Source organism: Mus musculus, chromosome 2 (assembly GCF_000001635.26).
Source record: "Mus musculus strain C57BL/6J chromosome 2, GRCm38.p6 C57BL/6J".
Lineage (NCBI taxonomy): Eukaryota > Metazoa > Chordata > Mammalia > Rodentia > Muridae > Mus > Mus musculus.
In genome coordinates this window covers 112812829-112837008 of record NC_000068.7, presented here as the reverse complement: position 1 = coordinate 112837008, position 24180 = coordinate 112812829, and the positions used below count along the sequence as shown (strand labels likewise).

The 24180-nt window shown below is 42.5% G+C and overlaps 1 protein-coding gene across 9 annotated transcripts in view; it reads left to right on the top strand.

Annotated features, from left to right (window-relative positions):
- Positions 1 to 24180, top strand: part of Ryr3 (ryanodine receptor 3) — a 586052-nt gene that overhangs the window by 380397 nt on the left and 181475 nt on the right. For all 9 annotated transcript variants that reach the window (XR_003951556.1, XM_017316705.2, XM_017316711.2 and 6 more), the window contains 6 exons: positions 251 to 337; positions 745 to 971; positions 2687 to 3479; positions 5781 to 5981; positions 10251 to 10353; positions 11079 to 11216. Coding sequence is in view for 8 of the 9 variants with exons in the window: in XM_017316705.2 (XP_017172194.1) it covers positions 251 to 337; positions 745 to 971; positions 2687 to 3479; positions 5781 to 5981; positions 10251 to 10353; positions 11079 to 11216 (1549 nt within the window). In the remaining variant the exon portion in view is untranslated. The remainder of the gene's footprint in view (positions 1 to 250; positions 338 to 744; positions 972 to 2686; positions 3480 to 5780; positions 5982 to 10250; positions 10354 to 11078; positions 11217 to 24180) is intronic.

Here is a 24180-nt window from a genome sequence, read left to right as displayed (position 1 = left end):
CTAAGGCAGAAACAGAAAAGTTGTAAGATATTTTATCCCAAAGCAGAAAGTACTTAAGGCCTGGAGCTACGACGGTCTCCAGTAAGACAACCAGGGCTCTGAGAATGCCTGATCAGAGGGGAATGGCCAGCCAGCCAGTTGTCTTCTCTCAGCTGAGCTTAAATGAGATGACGAACTACTAAGGCCAGTGGCTTAGCAAACTGTGATCTCATAGCCCTGGGCAAACCTCTTGATTTGTTTTGGTTTCCAGGTGGAGCCTAACACCAAAGTGTTCCCTGCAGTCTTCCTTCAGCCTACCAGCACGTCCTTGTTTCAGTTTGAACTTGGAAAACTGAAGGTATTTATCTGACACACGCCCCCTCCTGCTATTGCCCATTCCAAGGGAAGGCAGGAGTGACCATCCATCACTGGGATGAACAAAGGGAAGAGCTCTTGCTTCTCAGTCACCGCCCCGCCTCTCAGGCCTCTATAATTTGCTGGGAAGTTCCTATGATAGAATATGCCTTCTTGTTTTCCTTTTCTTCCACCCATTTTGGCTGTTGAAAGGATTGATTACTTCTCACATAAGCCATTGTGTATCATTGTAATTAATGGTGGCAAAGCCTTTGGAGATCCTCAGGATACATGATCCTTTAATTTATACCAGTTATATTGATGACCCCGGGCCAGGTGCATGATCCAGCAACTGAGATGCTCCCTGTGACCCGCCACTTCATCGCTGATGTTTTTCTACCTTGCCCCCAGAATGCAATGCCTCTGTCAGCAGCCATATTTAAGAGTGAAGAGAAGAACCCCACCCCACAGTGTCCACCTCGGCTGGATGTCCAAACCATCCAGCCTGTACTCTGGAGTCGAATGCCCAGCAGCTTCCTCAAAGTGGAGACAGAGCGGGTGAGCGAGCGCCATGGCTGGGTGGTGCAGTGCCTAGAACCCCTGCAGATGATGGCACTCCACATCCCTGAGGAGAACAGGTACTGGAGGGGCCCACAGAGGAGGGGACATTACTGGGAAGCCAGAAAGCTCCAGAGGGGAACCATGAGCTTCTGCAGTGGACCCTAAGCTGTTCTAAGATAACTACAGTTGATATTCCACAGTACCTCAGTACTGTCCTTTCTCTCTTCCAATGTCATCATTCACTCCAAACCAGCAGAGAATATACCATAGTGCCCCAGCCATGGTAGCTTCTGAAGACTAGTAACCAGGAAATACACCCATGCCTTTAATTAAAATACAAGTGATCCCGAAATATATTTATTTTTACCAAAGGACAAGGGATGATTCATGTCTAGTTTGATTTAGTGAATCCTGGTCCTCGGGTCCCTTTGTTAACAGGATTGTGACTGGTTTCAATCCCAGCACTTTGGGGATATATGGTTTGGTAAGATGCACACATACTCCAAGCCACACCCACCTCAGCCACACTACAAAAGAGAAGCACACCCACACCATTGCTAGGATGAGAGTGAGATCATATGGGTGACATCCAGTACCATTTCTGGCCATAGTGAGGGCAGAGTAAGTCTTATCGTTGTGGATGTTATCCCCAGTATTCCTTAATTGAAAAGCTTTGTGCATGGAGCTGGAGAAATGGCTCACTGGCTATGGTCTTAGCAGAGGACCTAGGTTCAATTCCCAGCACCCACATGGTAGCTCACAACCACACATAACTCCAATTCCAGGGGATCCATTGTCCCTTCCAGACCTCTGTGGATACCATAAATACACACAGTACACACCAATATATTCCAGCAGAACACTCGTCTACACAAAATAAATACTAAAAATCCAAATGAAAAAGCATATGCAGAAAGAAAAGTTGTTTTGCACTCCCATAGGATCCCCTTCGATCATGAAGGGGACCACTAGGAGGCAGGAGAGTATGGGGGAAGTAAAGAAAGCATCACACCCATCCCAGCAAGCCCATTTCTAAGGTCCTCAACACACCATGAGGAGAGAAACAAAATGAGCATCTAAGAGCCTCATCCCTAGGACTGCATGAACGAGGAAGCAACACACAGGCAAGCAAGCTGCTGATGTCAGGAAGAAATCACCCACTCGGTTAGGCCAATGAGTACCAGGTGGAAAAGTGTTTCCTCTCAAGAACAAAAGTGCAGATGAATTTGTTTTCCAAGGAGAAAAAAGCCTCGTAGGTGCTGCAGAGCTGGACAACACAGATGGTGTGAATGGTAGTCTGGAAGTGGATGTGGGTATGACAGTGGGTGTGACTGTGCATTGAGAGTGGATGTGGCAATGGGTGTGGCTGTGCATGTGGCTGTGCATGTGACAGTGGGTGTGAGCTATGTCTTCTGAGCGGCTGTGTCAGGAAACAAAGTCACTTGAATCTTTAGATATGAGGGCAAGGCATTGTCATATTCCCAAGTGTCTTTCTCCTGGGGGATTTAGACTTTTTTCCCCTTCCATTTCAATATTTTGATATTTGATGAGCCAATATCTTCCATTTCCTGAACTTTTTAGAACATTGCAATGAGGCATAGTGGATCATTAGGAATCCTGGTGGGGACCATAGCTCAGAGAAGGGGAATACACTCTTAGAGAAAACATGGCAGAGATTGCTGCCGTCTCCGCTGAGCAGGTTGAATTTTCTGGGGTTTCACAGGGCAACTACACTGAGTCCTGGCACTTGTTTCTCACTGTGTGGAATGGTGGGTTCTCTTGTCATCCTCAGGTGTGTGGACATCCTCGAGCTCTGTGAGCAGGAGGACCTGATGCAGTTCCATTACCACACACTGAGACTTTACAGCGCTGTGTGCGCTCTGGGAAATAGCCGAGTGGCTTCTGCCCTGTGCAGCCACGTGGACCTCTCACAGCTCTTCTACGCCATTGACAACAAGTACTTGCCTGGCCTCCTTCGGTCTGGCTTCTATGACCTGCTCATTAGCATCCACCTGGCCAATGCTAAGGAGAGGAAGCTGATGATGAAGAATGAGTACATCATTCCTATCACCAGCGCCACCAGGAATATCCGCCTATACCCGGATGAGTCCAAGAGACACGGATTGCCTGGGGTGGGCCTGAGGACATGCCTCAAGCCAGGCTTCAGGTTCTCCACCCCTTGCTTTGTGGTGACGAGTGAGGACCATCAGAAGCAGAGCCCTGAGATTCCCTTGCAGATTCTCAAGACAAAAGCCCTGAGCATGCTAACCGAGGCCGTGCACTGTAGCGGGGCCCACATCCGAGACCCTGTCGGGGGTTCTGTGGAGTTCCAGTTCGTGCCTGTGCTGAAACTCATTGGAACCTTGTTAGTCATGGGGGTTTTCGACGACGATGATGTTCGCCAGATTCTCCTCCTGATTGATCCCTCTGTGTTTGGGGAGCACAGTGGGGAGACGGAAGAAGGGGTGGAAAAAGAAGTGACCCACGCAGAGGAAAAGGCAGTGGAGGCTGGAGAAAAGGCCTGCAAGGAGGCTCCAGTCAAAGGCTTGCTGCAGACCCGATTGCCTGAGTCTGTCAAGCTGCAGGTAACTGAGAGCATCACATATACGCTGGTAAAGTACCCTAAAGGGAGAGGAGAAAGCCTGGGTATGGGGGACTACGGGCACAAGCCTGGTCTCTTACTAAAACAGATCTGTAGAGTCCCTGAGTGATGTCTATTTTTATGGGATATACTCCTTAAGCTTCCCCAAGACAACAAGAAAATGCCAAACTTCATTAGTGAGAAACTTTTAAATGTTTAGATGTCATATAGAAGTCTTTTCATGGTATTGGATTTGCTCATGTCTCTTAAGCCTTTGAGACCCAGGTGACTATTTAATGGTTACCTGCTTAGCAAAGAGGATTGGACTCTGTAGCCAAAGTAACCCCAAGGAACTGATTCCCAGGGCCATCACACCCATCACTCACTGTCACTGAGCTGTGTTCTTGCACTAACATGATGGGGCCCTGCTGACCCAGCATTCACAACACCGCCACCCAAACTAAGGAGCCTTCAATAGCATCTGAAACAATGATTCCTTGGGTAGCATGGGCCATGTGCTAAGGATGATAACTTTTGTCTTCTGAGCACTGAAACAAAGAGAAAAGAAGATGAAGAGCAGGGACCCTGGGTCAGCCATTCCTAGGATTCTGTTCTTCCTCCGCTGCTTACTGGATATGGAAACTCACAAGTCAGCAGCCAGGCAGGACCTTAGACTTCTCTTCTGTAAAATGGAAGTGATACAAAAAGATAATGCCAAATATATTTTCATAAAAGATGTGAAGTATCTTCTATCATAGAAGGTGAAGTAATCTAGGATAAAAGTTCTCTCTTCTAATATGATAGGATTTATATATAGTCCTTTAATCAAGATATGAAGTATAGAGGAAAAATGTAGCTATATAAAATTACATGGGCATTCTCACGTGTGCATGGGTGTGCGCGCACACACTTCTACCTTATCGTTTTGCTAAATGATGTGAGTATGGTGCTGTGATACAGAGCCAAGATCTTTTCTTTAGTGTGAATCCCCTGACCAGCACTTGCAGTTCTTCCTTTTCACATTTGACCTCTGGAACTGGCATCTATTGCTAGTTCAGAGATTTTTAAAGTGAGCATCAGATCTCCAGTCATGCACTCCATAATGACACTTCAGTTGACAATGGACCACATATATGAGAGTGATTGTATATAAGGTGATAACCATCTAATGAGAGACCGTCTGTTGCTAAAATTTCTTCCCAGGGACAGATGTAAGTAACATCTCTATGCCTTTAACACTTCTACTCCTCCCCCTAAGGTCTCAATGTCAAACACAGGCTCATTCACTCTGGAGAACCAGTAAGTTTATTTGGCTTCTTTACAGAGCATAGGTGAGGGGCTATTTATAGGGGTCTGTGTGCTCCTCCCCCAACAGGCCACATCTGGAAACTCTTTACCAAGCAGGAATGAGGTCTTCCCTGTAACTATATAGATGGAGCCTCTCTCCCTTCATCTTTTCTGGCCTTTGTACTCTATCCCCTCCCTGAGGTCATGTACAATTAAGGCAGTGCATTCAACATGTGGTAGAAAGGGTCTGGATAGTAAGGGGAGGGTTTTTTGACCCTCTCTGCCCCTCTTTGAGGGGACATAAATAGTCAACAAGGCCAGCTTGGAAAACCCTTTTGCAAAAGGGCACAACTGAACTCCCCAATATGATGGTCTCTTGACTCAGAGGACAATCACTCACAACATTTAGTGTGCAATGTTTTCACCATGAAGTCACAAAACAGTGAATGCACGGGAGTGCATCCTTGTCACCCAGGCAGGGCTATCACTAGAGAGCAAACGCTTTCAGACTTGAATGATCTCGCCCAGCCTTTGCAATTTTCTCACATCTAGCTTTTATTTCTAAAACAACTTAAGTTTGCAGAATGATAAGATCATTATCATAACAAAAGCACTGACCACAGATGAGCAGTGCAGCCTTCTGGGAAGGTGGGGGGATGGGGAGCAAGCTTTCCAGCATTCCAGTCTTCTGCCGCTGCTGCACAGTGTGAGAAAGGAAAGCTGTGCTCACATGAACACTTTGATGCTAGTTTTCATACCTGACTCCCCAGGAAAGCATTTGCTACAAGATGTTGCTTTCAGTAAGTTCTTTTGTCTCTCATTCCCTGGTCCTAATGGCTGAATAGTTCATCTATGAGTTTGGGCAGACTCGGTCAGTAGCTTCATGATTACTCTGTTGCACTAGATGGATTCATCTTGGTCTCAGTGTTGTTGTCTGTGAAGTGGGGAACTGGCAACTGTGTCTGTGAGCATTGAGTGCATCCTCTAAGGAAGTGTATGCACATGCTTTTTGTTACAGATGTGCGAACTCCTCAGCTACCTCTGTGACTGCGAACTGCAGCACCGAGTAGAGGCTATTGTGGCATTTGGTGACATTTACGTGTCCAAGCTGCAGGCAAATCAGAAGTTCCGCTACAATGAGCTCATGCAGGCCCTGAACATGTCTGCAGCCCTAACTGCCAGAAAGACAAGAGAGTTCCGCTCACCGCCCCAGGAGCAGGTGAGTCCCATCTGTGTTTCCCTACGAGTCCTGTGGAATTCAAAGCCCCAGAGGAGGATACCTGAACCCTTTGTAGTATCTTCAACATGGAAGCCAGAACATCAAGAGATAGACCGAATCCCAAGTAAATAATGACTGGGGAGGACCTGCCAATTATCTTGGCAGCGGCAAGGAGGGAGAACTTTTTGCAATGTGTTATATAGGACTTATTTGTGATTGTTGCTGCCAAGAGAGACGGTGACTTTGAGATGCATCTTAATGAAGGAATGGCATCTCATGGTAAAATAGTGCTATCCAGGCTAGTTGGCCACTGTTCCCTAAGTGTTCAAAAGGAATGTAAATCCTTCACTGTGGAAACCAGATCTGTCTTTGAAACTACAATCTTTTAATCTCATAAATATTTAATAAGCAGCCTATTCATTGTTGTCGATATAATTACCACTGTTTTATATTAATGGCGCAACTACACGTTCATTCAATTCCTTTCCCAATCTATTTTATGGGACATAGATATTTATATTTTCTTGCCAATGAACCACATATTGTAGCTTTTGAAGGACTCCTGAGTGACAATGCCCAAAGAGAAGGCAAAGCTAGTCGTTGAAGGTCCCTGGGACTTGTGGAAATAGATGATTACACTGTGTCAATGCATGAGTATTCTATTACACCAACTGCCACCCAAGAATCATGAGAATATTACAAACACTCCTGGCTTCCTTTAGACTAGCAGTGAGTGTGAATGTTCCTCATGACACTGAGCAAATGATGCTCTCTCAAACTTTTGTGAGTAGTTGGAAGACAATAATGCAGAAATAGAGCGCCAATAATGGCTTCAGTTAGCAACGCTACAGATTGGTTCCACATCACTCACATGTGGCATTGGATTCCTGACTGGCTTGTCTCCGTTTCTTCTGCTATGTGGGGCAATGTTTACATCTACAGCCCAGGGTTCTTCCTAGGATGCCATGAGATAATGTATCTTAGACTGCTTAGCAAAATGCCTGCCACTGAGTAAGAATTCTGTAAACTGTTCCCTCTCCTGCCAATTGTTTTAGTATTAGAGAAACCTTCAGGCTCACACCTTCTTCTAAGGCCTTCTGTGAGTGACCTGCATAGTAGAGATCACACATTTCCTGACATCTCAAACCCAGCCATCCCCACCCAGCCACCCCCATCCTCAGCAAACTAGCCAACATGCTCTGAGCTTCTGGAGGGAGAGGGTTGATTCACATCTTCCTTTTCTCCATTGTAACTTCAAAGCTTTTCTTCTACCCTCCCTAGAACCTTTATTCCCTTCTCCTCCAGTCTTCTAAGTAGAGAAACCATTAAGTAGTCTGTAACTTGAATTCTTCCTTGAGGCATAGACCAGTGCTTCTTTTTTTTTTTTTTCCATTTTTATTAGGTATTTAGCTCATTTACATTTCCAATGCTATACCAAAAGTACCCCATACCCACCCACCCCCACTCCCCTACCCACCCACTCCCCCTTTTTGGCCCTGGCGTTCCCCTGTATTGGGGCATATAAAGTTTGCGTGTCCAATGGGCCTCTCTTTCCAGTGATGGTCGACTAGGCCATCTTTTGATACATATGCAGCTAGAGTCAAGAGCTCCGGGGTACTATAAAACACCCATGGAAGGAGTTACAGAGACAAAGTTTGGAGCTGAGATGAAAGGATGGACCATGTAGAGACTGCCATATCCAGGGATCCACCCCATAATCAGCATCCAAACGCTGACACCATTGCATACACTAGCAAGATTTTATCGAAAGGACCCAGATGTAGCTGTCTCTTGTGAGACTATGCCGGGGCCTAGCAAACACAGAAGTGGATGCTCACAGTCAGCTAATGGATGGACCAGTGCTTCTTAAACAAGGTCACTAAAAGAACTTAGTAAATCAGATCACTTGGCCCTTTCTCTGGGATCTCTGAGTCAGTAGTCCTGGGGTAAGGCTCAGGGTTTTTCATTTTTAGCAAGTTTTCATGCATTGTTGATGCTGGTGGCCTAGAAAAGAGCACGAAGAGCTAACGGATTGAGGTGCTCTATCTCCACCCCTACCAGAGACCTACCCATAGAGTTCTCAATGAAAGGAAGAATTTAAAGTCATTGAAAGACGATTTAGATCAACTTCAGAGGGTAGGATGCAGAATCACTTGAAAAATAGAATGTATGGAAATTGACCCCCGATAGCATTACTTTTTATGATTAATGGAGACAGCAGAGTAAGTGCCCTGCTTTGTTGCCGCTGGGGACTGCACATTTTTCATGACACTTTGTGGTGGTTACATTTAGAAATATCTTTCCGTTCAACTCTGCTACAGCATTGCAGGGGCTCTGGGAGTAGCTACCAGGTCTCTTCTTGTCAGCTAATGACGAAGGGTATTTATTACTAGAACAGAATTTTTTCCTTTAATAAATGGACTTCACTATAATCATTTCTCTTTGTAAGTTTGTGTGTCCTCCTTATTTAAAATATTAATCTGTAAATTAGTTTAGTCTCACTAAACTGTAAGAATACTACATGGTAAATAGAAAAACATCAAGAACACTAAGACAAAATAATAAAAGCAAAAAGAATGGCAGAATGAATACAGGACATTAATCTAAATCTCAATAGTAAAACCTAAATGAAGATCCCGTACTGTTCAAAAATTAAAAGCTAACTAACACTCCATAAATATATATTCAGTATATATTATAAATAACTAAATCTCAAGAAATCTATTGAGTATATAATATAAATAACTAAAACTCCAGAAATCTGTTGAGTATATATTATAAAATGCCTAAGTTGACAAATGTGAAAAGCACTCCACCAACTAATTTTCAAATGGATAATTACCTGGTAGAAAAATAGATGAAGAGCATCAGAAAAAATTTACAAAATATGCAATAAAATTAGACTTAATGTGTGGAAAGTAAATTTCAACCTCAGCAATTAAATGCAAATTAAAGCAACAGGGATATGACATTCTTCACCCATCTAACTGGAAAATATTTGAAAATGTGTTAAGCTCTCATTACTGTAATAGAGATGGCAAAGTAACACACACTTATATAAATTTGGAATAATGGAAATTGTTGTGAGATTTCTGGGAAGCAATTTGCAATTCATATTGCAAGCCATTAAAATTTACAGACCTGTTGCTCCATTCATTTTGCTTCTAGTTTATTATAAGAAGATGATCAGACATGTGAATAAAAAGTATATAAAATGTTCAAAGCAACTTTGTCTATGAGAAAAACAGAAGCAAGTGGGGAGCGGGTCTAGTGTATAAAAGCACTTCCTACACAAGTGTGAAGACCTGGTTGTGAATCCCTAAAACTCTCATATGAGGCTGATGCAGAGTGTTAGCATCTATAATCCCAATGTTCCGGTGATGAGAAGGGAAATGGAGGCAGGGGAATTCCAGGAAGTTCACAGACCAGCTAGCTTAGTGTCTGAAGGGAAAACCAAATCATTGAAGACCCCGTCTCAAATAAGATGGAAGTCAAGGACCAAACTCTGAGGCTGTTGTCTTCTGATCCCAACATGCATGCGATGGCTCATGTATGCCCACACGCGCACATGTGTACACACACACACACACACACACACACACACACACACCAGGTACTCACAAAAATATATAATAAAATATAATATATATATATAATAATAAATATAATATATATATAATAAAATAATATATATATAATAAAATATATATTATATAAAATATAATAAATATATATAATATAATATATATAAATATATATAATATATAAATATAATAAATATAATAAATATAATAAATATATAAACAAGAAATATTATAACAGATAGTTAATTTTATGTGAAATTTTATCCAACCATAGAATGAAATAAATACCTTGCACACGTTTGAAACTCCTGTGTGAAAAATAGTCCAAGGCAAAGTAAGTTTTAAAAACTGGATTTTAAGAAAGTTTATGTTAAGAGTGTGATTTGAATTTCTGTAGATATACACAAAATCTGAGATAAATTTACTACAATATTAATAACAAGACCATCTCTGCGACGTGGGAATTTTCTACTTCAAATATTTTCCAAATTCCGTGCAAATAATGAGCAGCCTTTAGTATAAGAAAAAGAAAAGAAAAAGCTACTTCTATCTGTTAGCTACTTTTACTTTCCCTACCCTTCAAAAAGTTTTAAATAAAAAATTTAAAGAGTGGCGTCTAAGGTGTGATCTGAGCCCCTGTGGTTGCCATGGAAACCAGCTAGCCAATCCTCTTCTGCCCTCACAGATCAACATGCTTCTCAACTTTCACCTGGGAGAGAACTGCCCCTGCCCAGAGGAGATCCGAGAGGAGCTGTATGACTTCCATGAGGACCTTCTGGTTCACTGCGGTGAGCTGCTGAGAGGAGCTAGAACCACAAGCCATCCTCCTTTCCTAGAATGGCAGTGACAAAGAAGATGGGTCTGACAAACAGGCAGACTGAAAACCTTCACCTAGAAGAATCTTTGCAAGATACAGAGAGGGAATGGGAAGGTCTCTAGAGGGGAAAAAAAAAAAAAAAAAGGCGGGAGAAAGACTGATGCCACACCTCACCCAGTTTACATACAACAGTCTTCTCCCAATCAAGCCAAGATTTTGATCCATTTTTTTTTAGCTACTGTAAATTATTTTTTTAAAGTGGGTATTGATATCTTCCCTGAAGGATTCTAAGTCATCGATCCCTATTTGATGCATATCTGCTGATTTTTAAGTGGGTCGTGGCATTTAAGATTCTTGTACATGGGTAACTTGAATAATATGTAGAGAACAGCCAAGCTTCTCATTTAAAATAATAAATGTTAATGTATTTCTAGAGACTCTAGAGCCCTTTTAACATAGGTGAGGAAGAGTAAAGCCTTGGGATTAAATTTATTTGATGTTCTGGGACACAGAAAATCATATATTCTAGCAACTATTAGAAAGGTATAATGTAGATAAATACCCCTATGAGGCTGCCTGTAATTTCTTGAAAATGTTCCAGAAGGGTGGGAATTTTCTTTTTTATGTTCTTACCTACGGGATAAGTTAACCCTTAATATACTGTTTGGGTTTTCACTCTGTTCTGTGGCTTGCTAGGGGTTCCCTTGGAGGAAGAGGAAGAGGAGGAGGAGGATACTTCCTGGACAGGAAAACTGTGTGCTCTGGTGTATAAGATCAAGGGTCCACCCAAGCCTGAGAAGGAGCAGCCAACAGAGGAAGAGAAACCGTATCCTAGTAAGTGCACTGCCTTCTAATCACACAGCGCACAACTCTGCCCTCTCAGACCACACAGCGCACAACTCTGCCCTCTCAGACCACACAGCGCACAACTCTGCCCTCTCAGACCTAATCTCGGAAACTGGTTTTCTCCAACACTCTGTAAGACACATGGGCGAGCTTAAACTCTGTAAGACACATGGGCGAGCTTAAACTCTGTAAGACACATGGGCGAGCTTAAACTCTGTAAGACACATGGGCGAGTTTAAACTCTGAAGTAAACACAGGGGCATCTTGTCATCATAGTTGGTAGTCAGTGTACTCTTTTTTTTTTGTTTTGTTTTATTTTCCTATGCTTTCCTGTAATTTAAGGAACTCACTTTTGGAATTTTCCTGAGAAAAGATCAGCTGTTTTGGTGTCTGCTCTTATTGTCTACTTAGACATTCCCGCATAGATCTTAATCTTTCTTTCCACCTATAAGTGTTGCCAATGTCTCTCACTTCTGCTGTCAGTTACTCAAGCAAGGAAAACTACTGCAACCAAATAAATTAAACAATAGTAAAGCAGGACTTGTAAAACAAAGAATCGGTCTCTTTTTTCTTTACTATGGAATTGAGATTTCAGCAGCCTGCAGTCTTTGACCTGTTTTTTAAGGATGTCAAGTATTGTCCCAATTCCCTCTTCTCTCCTTTACACAGTAGGTAACTTCAACCATTTCTGACCCATGTTGAAAGAACACTATCTTGCTTGACTATCTCTACGTGAGTTATCATTCCAAGAAGCAGGTTGTCTGAATACCAGCCTGTTCCTTGCTACACATTTGGCAAATTTATCATTTGTCTAAAGAAGAAAAAAATGTCCCAGGTTTAATGTCATTACTTTTTATCTTATTCCCTACACCTATCTATCTTGGAAATCACTTTCAGATCATCTACTAGAGAAATAGACTGTCAAGATATGATAGGTGGAAACACCACTTTGGGGGTTCACACATCTTATTGCCCTTATATTAATCGCCCATCTTTGTTAGAATGTCTCTGAGGGGAGTAGATTATTCCAATTTATCAGTGGAAGCTTTCAATCCTCTGAGAGAACATATGGTAACATGGCTCTGGCAGTCCTGGTCAGTCCTATCCCATAGCCATGCACATGTTTTGGCTTTGATAAACTCAAGCCGATTGGATTGTAGAGCCCCCACCCCACAAAAAAAGTGACTAGAGACTCTCTGTGGTTGCCACCAAATAAGTGCTAATAGCTTGTACTGACCCACATATCTCCTATATAACCTGCTGCGAATGGATTCTGGAAGTGGATGCTTTTTTTGACAGTGTCTTATGGATAGGGATCCCACAAAGTGACCATGTCATGTTAAGTGAACCGAGTCAGTCAGATGAAATCATTCATCATCTGCCTCTGAACAGTCTCCTTCTGTGGAGGAAGGGGTTCAAACACCAGGAATTACTTCCTACTCCTTCTGTGGAGGGAGGGGTTCAAACACCAGGGATTACTTCCTACTCCTTCTGTGGAGGGAGGGGTTCAAACACCAGGGATTACTTCCTACTCCTTCTGTGGAGGGAGGGGTTCAAACACCAGGGATTACTTCCTACACAACTGTACCTCAGCACCAGAGCAGACAGATCATGTTCTGTCTTTTTGGATAGAATCCATACACTTTGTCTGCCCTTTAATTTCAAACATGGCTGCTTTCAGCCAGATCACATAGACCTTTGAATGCAATCCCTTACCAGAATAGCCATGTTGCTAAATTAAAATTCCTTTACCATAGCCAATTGTAAAAATGGTTAAAATCCTATTAATTAGTGATAACTTGCCTATGTCATTCCTTATGTGATTCATCTTCACAAAATAAAAAGAATTTAGGTGATTATAGTGAATTTACCAAACACCTCCACATATACTAGTTACTAATGTTATTAATGATGTTAGCATCTTCATTTCTTCATTATTCAAGTGAGGGAAATAGGAGTCAAAAGAATCAAGAGATACCAGTTCAATGATTCCTTTCTTTCTTGGATCCAGAAATTTTTCCTGGCCACTGGTTAACTGAGATAACTGAGTCAAGTGAAGCTATGACTTCCCTTCAGGTCAAAAATTTCTTCTCTTCCTACAGTGCCATGCTGTTTCCTATGTCTGAGCAGATTAATAACTGCTCTGAGTCATCATTGGCAATGAAAGTCAGAGCCCAAAAGCATGCAGAATTTTAGCGCTTAAAAGTCAGTGATGCCAAAGATTTGGACTAGAAGCCGCCAGGTGAGGTGGTGGTAACCCCTCCCTGAAATTTGCTTTTCTGAGCAGTTGGTGAGGATCAGATGGTCTCAGGAAAGGGAGAACAATACTGTTCTGACATTCATTTGAATGCTGCTAAGTAGCTCTGTGTTAAAGAGATTTGCTGAAATTAACTACAAGTCGTGGCACCAATGAAAACTGTCCCTATTATCAAAGAGCTATATAATAATGAAATAATATAGCAATAGCCCATCATACCAGGTCATATTTTTATGTCTCTGTCTAGCAAATTCGTAAGAGAGAGCGCTTGCATGCTAAGACTGGACTGCAAGCTGCCGTTAAAACAGAATTTCTTTAAATATAAATGGGTAGCTGTAGCAACTGAGTTATTTCTCCAGAAGAGATCAAGCAGCTGTTTCTCTTGAATTCTAAAGTTAAGAAAAGAAAATCAGCTATCAGATTTTACAGATAAAATGTGATGTACCTATGCCTTCTCCGTGGGAGATTATTTTCCTCATCTTCTCTGTAAAATGCCTCAAAGGATATTTAGTCTCTCAAGCAATGCAAGCAAAGGAGACAGGGCCCCCTGCTGACATGAGAGACCTTGTGCTGACCCACTGTAATACAGCAGTGAAGAGCAGTGTTAAGAACTAGATGTAGGAATGAGTCTGTCTGAAGGAGGTACGATGCCTTCTGTTCTCAGCCTGTGCTGTTTGCACAAACACTGCCTCCCTCTCACAGCCCTGAGCTGGCATTCTTTTCCCCGGACATGCTTGCTTTCCTCTGCCACTCCTCTGATATAGCCCAGACCAGAGGAGTCCCATCAAGTCCCAAAGCTGCTACTTGAGGAAGCATTTGCCTTGTCACTGAATGGTATAACAGCTCTAAACCAAAATTCTCTCCAGTTGAATGCTACAGCTTATTTATGAACACTCCTGAGGAGAGAAAAGTGTTCTTTATAACCAGAATAAGGCCTGGGCTCTGGTACAAATGAATACCAAATGAGTTCACCACACCAATAGAAGGGGCTCTGTGGATTTAGAATTTAGAAATTTTAGAAAATAAATCTCATGATGGCTCAGGCAATATCATTAGACTTCCTTTCTAAAATTTCTAAATTCTTTCCAAATAGCTGTTCCTTAAGCCAGATGGACACACACACACACACACACACACACACACACACACACAAGAGAGGAAAAAATAGACAGACAGACAGACAGATAGACAGACACAGAGACACACACAACATGAAGAGAGTGATCCTTCCTCTGTGAAGTCTTTCTTCTAACCTTGCTCCTCTTCCTCTTGCCTCAGCATGTCGTGTAATGTCTGAACTTTGAGCGACTTCCCTCCCTATGTGGGGCTTCTATTTACCTCTCCTTACTGAGTCTTAATGTGAGGATTTTTTTTCTATATTCATTCCATTGACCTAAAATTTTTAACCTATAATTGCAAATTATTCACTTTAAGACTCACAAACATAGAAAGTGGAGCCTTGACTATAAAAGTGAAATTAGATCTGGATAGATAACTCTTACAGTAATGAGGCTGGGTTGTAATAATAAAATTCAAAGAAAATTACAATTTATGTCCTGAGGAGGGGTTGGAAACGTGTTGTAAGAATGTGAACAAGCAGATAAAATAGGAAAGAAAAGCATTGTGTTGACAACTCTGCACAAGAATGACAAAAGACAGGAAAGTTCAAGCTGAATCCAGGGATGACAAGTTAGGGTGGGCTGGAGTCTATGGGGAACCGAATGGGATGCGGTGAGGATATAAACACTGTGCCTCAAAGGATTGCTAGTAAAACCCAGTTCACCAATACAGTGCTCTCATTTGCCGTATAAGGCCTTGTGCCGTATAAGGCCCTGTAACTGCATAGATGAAGGATTTGGTGTATATGTGGTACCCACATTACCCTGTGCCATAAGCCCCTCTATAAATACTATTGCTTCTCACATAAGCAAACACTCTTATCCCTATTTTATAATTAAAGACAAATATCTTACCCAAACTCTATGTGGTGGCATTGATCTAAGACATTGATATCACTATATGTATTGTTTATATAAAAATACCGTGTCTTCTGTAAGCAGTGTATGTAGGATTGTAGGCCTGCATCTGCCCCACCACAGGGCACAGCTACATGTGGAGGCGGAGCATGGGGAGTTTGACTGGACTTACTCCAGGCTTCAGGAAGCCCCCAAGGCACCAGGAGCTCTGGCTTGTCCCAGTGGGAATGACTGTCCTTATCTTGGTGGAGGCAGTCTTGGTAGCGGTTATAGCTAGGATTACAGAGAGACCTTCTACTGGAGATTAGGCTTTGGCTCTGTAGATGAGTCCTTCTTCATGGCTCCCCATGGAAGATCTTGATGAAAAGAGAGAGTCCATGGTTCTAAACAGTTTATTGTCATGGTGGAAAATGGATGCCTAAAACTGTACCCCACTTCTCAGGGTAGGCCTGAGAGTAAATACCTTTTGTAGGAAAGAATGTCTGGGAAGAGGAACTTTTATTGGCTAAGCCCTGGGCCTCTAGGTGCCTCATTAGCATGACCCTACATGACCACAGGACACATTTCTTTTATGTGAGAAGCATGGCACACGCTCCAAGTCAGGAGTCTGGCAGGGAGCTAGAAGTCACCTAAGCCTCAGATGTCTCGACCTGCTCTACCTTACCAAACTTCCTGGCATGGTTTTACATCCCACAATTGTGAAAGTTTCATTTTTAAATTGACTTTTATTTCGTATGCATTGCTATTTGGCTGGCCTGTGTGAGGGTGTTGGATTCTTTGGAACTAGAGTTACAGACAGTTGTAACTGTGGGAGCTGCTGTGTGGGTGCTGGGAATTAAACCCAGATTCTCGGGAAGAGCAGCCACTGCTCTTAGCCACTGAGCCATCTCTCCAGCCTTATGTTTCTTGTATATCATTAGTTTGCTCAATTGTAATGAAAGGGTTCTGATGAACAGGACTGGAGAGTTAAACAACCAAGTCTTCCAGTCTTGCTCTGCATCGCTTCTGTAAGGTTAAATACATGCTGGCTCTGTGTCTCAGTATTTCTTGCCTGTAAAGTGAAAAGAGAGTGAATGCTTACCTCGCTTGGTCATTATAAGGATTAGATTATTTAGTATATGCAAAGCATATCTGACACAGTGTGGAATTTCAAATATTGGATGATTACCTCCCATATTCCAGGTGCTGTTTGGAGCACCAGTATGTTTGAGAAAAATAATCTCTCAATCAAGGATTTCATTCAGGGAGACATTGGAGCCAAGGAGACAGAAATGTTCTGGGTGATATAACTTGAATAAGGACTGTAGCAGACAGTATTATACCTCGGATGATAGCAACGGGCCATGTAAAAATATGGAATATACAAATAAGATGTTGACTGTGAAGGAGAATGCTGGTTAAAGATAAGATTAAAGATGTTGGCCAGCTAAGTGTTGGTCAGGAAATAGGGACTATTAGAACCAGAGTAATCACAATAGTTCATAAAAGGGAAAGGGGTAGCAAAAGAGAAGCAGAGAAGCACAGCTCTGAGAAAGATACAGGGTCAGAACTGACTGTATTGCTCCCTTTCTGTGACTTATAGCCACAGATACACACCAGATCCTCTGGGTAAGCAATGTAGGCCCTCGATTTTGGTAATCTATGTTTAAAACTGGAGAAGAAACTCTTACATATACTGAGTTGAGTCTTTCATATCTGGCACTGTCCTAGATATTTTATATGTCACCGTTCTTGACTTTTTCCTCCCAATGAGCAACAAAGCTCAGTGAGCTGTTGCTTCCTGTTTATATCATGCCTGTTGTATCAGGCATTTAGACCTGAGTAAGGATGCCAGGCTCGAATTGCCCATTCATAGTGCTGGCTTAGCTTTATCTTCATCTCAGGTGTTTCTCCACGTCTTAGTCACTATTCCATTTCTGTAATGAGACGCCATGATCGAGGCAACTTATAAAAGGAAACATTTAACTGGGGGCTGTCACAAGGTGAGTCCACTACCATCATGGCAACAGAGCAGTAGCCATCTGCATAGAGACAGAGTCAGGTCTGGCATGGGCTTTTGAAACCTCAAAGCTCACTTCCAGTGACACACTTCCTCCAACAAGCCCACTCTTAATCCTTCCCAAGACAGTTCCACCAACTAAGGACCAAACATTCAAAGACCTGAGCCTCTTGGGTGGGGGAGGAGCATTCCCATTCCCTTCCCCTCCCCCCAATCAGATCAGTGAGCACTCTCTGTCCCTTCTGTGCTCTTTTCTCTGTCATATCACCATCAGTCATGCAATTGCCTGTACAGTTTGAGAAAGTGATTATGAGTCTGGATGACTGATCTCAAAAACAACAGGCTAATTATCTCCTTATGATGGATGAGACCCCAGGGAGCCATAGAGCAGAATGCGGCTAGAACGTGGGAGTGCAGTTTCACTGGTGGCTTGTGGAGTATTGCTGCTTCTGACACTAAAAAGTATCCAGGTGGTGAGGAAAGAAGGGTGGGGGTTTGCATGCTTGTTTCTACCCATATGTATGAGGCTCTGAGCAAGGTAGAAAGTCATGTACTGGGTCCCCGATGGAGGAACTAAAGAAAGGACCCAAGGAGCTGAAGGGGTTTGCAGCCCCATAGGAGGAACAACAATATGAACCAACCAGTACCCCCAGAGCTCCCAGGGACTAAACCACCAACCAAAGTGTACACATGGAGGAACCTATAGCTCCAGCTGCATATGTAGCAGAGGATGGCCTTGTCAGTCATCAATAGGAGGAGAGGCCCTGGGTCCTGTGAAGGCTCTATGCCCCAGTGTAGGGGAATGCCAGGGTCAGGAAGTAGGAGTGGGTGGGTTGGTGAGCAGGGGGAGGGGTAAGGGAATAGGGGGTTTTCAGAGGGGAAACCAGGAAAAAGGATGTAAATAAAGAAAATATTTAATAATAAAAGAAAATATCCAATAAAATTTTCAAAATACAAAGAAACAAAAGAAAGCCATATAGGAAGCCAAAGACCTGAGCTTGATCCCTAGAGTCCTTGGGAAAATGTTGGTGTGGTGATGTGTGCTTATAATCTCATCCCTGGTAAGGCAGAAATAGACTGATCTCCAGTGCTACCTGTCCAGACATCCTAGCCTACTAGATTAGCTATATTATATTAGCTATATTATATTAGCCGGTGAAAGACCCTGTCTCAAGAAACAAGGTAAACAATACCTGGGGTTGACGTAGGGCCTCCACCGACATGATTACACATATGCACACACTCCTGTGCATACACGTGTACCTCCACACACAAACTCATGTATGTACACAAGCACACATAGATGCACTATAAAACAGAGGAAGGGAAATACAGAGACAGATTTAGCCGACAGGAGCAGCAGCCAGATGACTGCGCACAGTCTGCCCTGAAAGCTAGGCTCCAAGGTAGCCAGTCTAGTGTGACTCAGTTGTGGAGTCCATAGTCTGTTATAAACAGCCAAAGCCCTCCACATCCCATGCGTATCTCTCACTCCCTTGGGTGCCTTAGCAGACGTACTATTTACAAGAACCCACTTCTGTTCAAGAAATTGAAATGTTCTTTACTTAAACAAAATGTAAAGGGAGGATTAAGCTGTAAGAGCCATGACGATAGGGAAATGTGTTCACTATGACATCTGTCCTTTCTGTCCTTAGGTGATGGTGATGGGGACTGACTGTTAATTCCAGTGTAGGACTTAATACGTTGCTGAACACGCAGGAAATGCTAGCTAGCATGTGGCTATAATGATTGCAAAAGAAGTGTGATAACTGGCAAGGAGCTGAAAGTCTTGCCCTATTCCTAGGCTAGGGAAGCCAGAACAGATAAAAACAAGTATGTACATCCCAAAAGTACGTGGAGAGCCGGGGCATGTGCTGATGCTGAGAGCCCTCAGCCAACCTCAGCACCAGTGGATGTTCTTTGGGATCCAGGAACACACATTAGACACGGTAGTTACCCAAGAACAATGTGCCAGAATCTTACAGGCTTTTGCTTTCCTTTCAGACCACCTTGAAGTGTCATTCCCAGCCTGTGGTCTTGTTAAATAAGGTAAATGGGTCCCAACTGTAGATGTTGGGCCAGAGAAACATTGGAGAAGCACAGAGAAATTGACCTGATTAACTTGCCTAAAGTTGAGACCTTGATGTTCATGGATCTAACTTTCCCCTGGCTTTCTGCATTGCTAAGCAATAGATACTTGATCATTTGGTATGTTTGACCTGAAGAAGCTCCAAGATAGAGAACACATAGGATAGGAATCCCTTCCCCTGTAAACCTTGGTAGCTGAATGGAGAATATGTGACCATGCCATGTGACCTCTGACAGACAGTTTCCTCTCCACAAGCAATCAGGACAATCATCACAACAAAGGCCATGCGGTTCCCAGAGCTCAACTCCCCCATCTAGGTGATTAGTGGTGTGCACTGACGCTTTGATAATGGCCACTTACTGGCATCAGGAACTGCTGGAATTTTGAGATTTTGTTTTATTTCTTCAATCTTAGGCTTTACTCGTAGGAAAAGCAAGCTGAATAACATTGAAATTGGACACTAAAAGTGGTAGTAAAATCTTGCTGCTTACCCATTTAGCCCAGTGAAGCTACAGGCTTTCATTTGCCGCTTGAATAAATTATTACCACTCTTTCAAGAGCACAGCACATCTCATAGACATATACTTTCAGATGCAGACAGAGACACAGAGAGGTGGTTGACTTGTCTGAGGACACACAGCTGGCCCTGCCCAGGGATTTTACTACTGTACTCCAAGAGGAATTTTATAGGGTGATTTTATTTTATTGGTAAAGAAAATGAGATTCTAAGAAAGTAATCTGACCAAGAATGTCAGGAAAAAGAACTAAAGCTTTATAGGTTTCAGGATTTTACATCTGATTCTATTTCATGACTTATTAAGAGAGTGTCTAGACAGTAGGCATAATGTAAGTTTAAGGTACTAATAAAATATCTATTTTTCGGAGGGTTATGAAGGTAAATAACTCGAAATGATAAAATACAAGGAATAGATTCTAACAGCCTGGGGCATCACCGTTTAATAACTGTGATGTTAGGTAAGTCCTTAGCCTCTCTGTGTTTGTTTTCTTTATATGTAAAAGAAAAGTAACGAAGAAGGGTTTGATAAAATAGTGCTGACTTTAATACTCTGAGGCTAGAACTCCTCATTCACCTAAGCTTCTGCATTGAGTGTAAAAAGCATAGGCCATATGAACTTTCCACATTTAGCATGTCAGTGCTTTTAGCAAACGAGAAACAGAAAACCCAGCTATGGGAGAGGAGGCAGAGAGGGGCCACACCAACGGACGTAACTGTAGAGTTAGAGATGGAGCCATCTGCTGGGATGGATTGAGCCAGTAGCTGTGCCCACTTCCCACAGTCCACTTGTTCCAACTTTGTTTTTAGATGAGCAGTGGGATGCCAGCTACAGTCTTAATGGGCTTCAAATATATTCCTTACTGTGTCAAAAGGATGATGAGCAAGACAGCTTCTCCTGCTGTTCTACAGGCTCTGTGACCACCTTTGATTGACTAGAAAAGTTGGTCAAAAGCCAATCCATGATGCACCAGACAACTTGATCTAAAAAATAGATTCTGAGTGACTCAAGTTGATAGAACCTATGCTTGAAATAAAGTTGGATCCTTGAGAAATATTAACCACAGAGTAGAGAGGGACCCTACCCAAGCAGGGACTTAAATACTCTTAAGACAGAAGAGCCAGGTGAGTTCTACATGGTGGTGTATATGCTGTCTATCGCCTGCAGCATCACCCCTTTCTCAGTGGAGGGGCTCAGTAGGATGTAGGTTGTAATGGCATTTGATTTTCAGAGGTAGAGGCAAACCTGGCTTCATGAAAAAGATAGCAAGCACTTTGTATGATCTCTACGTGCTGTCCATCAGTCCACAGCTATTCTTTGTGCTTAATGTTAAGTCTGGCTTAGCTTTAAGCTCTGGGCCAGTTGGATGAAGACCTCAGCTTTTTGAACAACCTGATGAGAGTCTTAGCCTCAAAAAGTTTTAAAAATTCTCTACTCAAGACCTAGAATCACAGTGTGCAAGCTTCCTAATCACTTCTGTAGCAAGTAACCACAAACCTACCAACACCCCTAACAGCACAAACTTACTACCTTACAGTTTCAGAGGTTATCAAACTGAAGTGACTGAGCCTGATTGCCCTCCTAGAGGGTCAGTTCTTGCCCTTTGACCTTCTAGAGGACCACGGCCTTCTTAGTGGGGTAGAGAACATCCCCACTAAGACCCGCTGACTCTCTCACCTCTTCTCTCAAAGACTCTTGGGATGAAATAAGCCCCCAAGTCATCCACAGTAATCCCTCTGACTCAGAATCTCTCAGTTAGTGTTATCTGCCGCGTCCCTTTTGCCCTGTGAGGTAACACAACTTCTGCAGATTGGGATATGGAGGTCTTTTAGTGGATGGGGGTCCATTGTTCAATCTAAGAATAATAGGAAAACAGAAAGCAGAGTTCAAAAATACAATTACTACCACCATCGCCATGACAGCCTCTTAAGCTGGGGGCCTATCAGAGGCTGTTGGCAAGTGCTGAACTGATATAGTAAATCATCGTCTCCTATATATGCTTTTTTTTCTTAATTGAAAATGGAGAGATGGCTCAGTGGTTAAGAGCACTGACTGCTCTTCCAGAGGTCCTGAGTTCAATTCCCAGCAACCACATGGTGGCTCACAACCATCCTTAATGAGTTCTGAAGACAGCTACAGCATACTTACATATAATAAATAAATAAAATCTTTTTAAAAAAGAAAATAGTTTTTTAATACATTATATTTTGATTATAGTTTCCCCTTCCCCAGCTCCTCTGAATTCCTCTCCACTTCCCCAGCCAATGAGATCCATCCTCTTTCTTTGCCCTCTTAGAATACAAACAGGTAGCCTTCCCTTGGAAACTATCCACACCTGTTCATGCCTCTGGTTGTCTACAGCATACCACAGGCTGACTTTCAATCACCTGGGATTTTAAATAGGTACACATTGTTTAAATACACAGAATTTTCTGTTCCATTGTACTGCGAACATTATAAACCTCAGTACATTATTAACCTCAGTACAGTGTAGTTTCGTTTATTCTATCTCCTCGGTGTAATTGGAATTTGTTTCTTCCAAGCTGTCCCAGATTTAAGACTATTCTCAGCAATTTAACAGTACAGGTGTGGGATTTGCTTTGCCAGTGGCCATCACATTCCCTTTGATAGGAAGCATGGAGTTCATCGAGTGATGACCATTTGCCTTGTGATCTAAATTTGGAGAGAAAAGAAAAAATATATTCAGAAAAGGATTTGAAAGTTCTAGACCCCTGCAGTTGTAAGACGGAAACCTGCACCATGAGAGCAAATGACCCTTTTTTATTTGTGGTAGTTAAAGGAGAGGTCTTGTGACAATGGTAGATGATTCGTGATTTTTCCTGTAAGGGTCACATATGGACAGCTTAGAGTTCTGAAATCAAAGGAGCAGGTTCTAAAATGACTGGTGGTGCACAGGAAACAACTGAATCAGACACTCCCAAGTGGGTGTCCTAAATCAAGCTCGGATGGGAAGACACTCTGTTTCTTTTGCAGAACACAGGACTAGTGCAAAAGTCAGGGAGTGAAGAAACTATTGTCATCCCCCATGTTCCCTGGAGTGTTAAGTCTTTCTAAGAAACACAGTGCCTTCAGCGTACGGCCCTGTGAGATAGCTTGAATAATCATTTTAAATGTGACGTGTCAGTCATGTATCTGAGTAAGTTGCCTATGTGTAATTACACTAATTGCAAAAATTAAATGCATTAGAGTATTAATAATAATAATCTCATCAGGGAAATCATAGTGCACAATTCACTTTGTTCCTTTTTTTTTTTTTTCTTGGCAGTTTGGTTTATTTTGCTCATCACGTAACACAGGCCTCTTAGTGATATATATCTTCCTTTGCTTCTTCATTCCCTTCTTTTTGACATAAAGAGTATCACTTTCTAAAAGTCCCATGAGCTGAACCCCTGGGGGCACTTGACAGCTCCTGCTGAAGTTGATAGAAATCTGAAGTCTGAACCGCCTTCATTTTTATTTTATTTTATGTATTATTTTTTTAATTCTTGACAATTTCATGCACACATACAGTGAAATATAATCATATCCACCTTACCTCCCTCTTCCAACTCTCCCCACATATCTCCCCAACATGCCCCCTACTAGCTTCCTATCTTTTTTCTAAAGATCTATTGTATTTTGTATTTTGTGTACGTGTGTGTCTTTGGGTGGGCATATGCACCTGAGTAACACTGTTCACAGAAGCCAGCGATATCAGGTACCCCTAAAGCTGAGTTACAGGTGGTTCTGAGTCACCCAACATGGGTGATAGGACCTGAGCCCAGGTGCTGTACAAGAGCAGCAAGTGTTCTAAACCATTGAGACATCTCTCTGTAGCCCCTCCTCTTTTTTAATTTCTTTTAAGGTCTGTTTGTTGTTTGTGTTACTGATTTTGATAAGTCCAGTTAGCACTGTCTGTATATGCATGGACATGGGGCCACCCGCTGGAGCACAGGAGAATTACCACTAGAAAAAGAATGCTTCTCCCTCCTCAAGCAGCAATCAATTGGCAATGGGTCCTCATTAAAGGATGAGGTCAGAAGCACATCTCTCCTATTTATACCAGAACTGGGGCTTGGTGGTTTAATCTAGTGCAAATAACCACAGCTGTGCAGA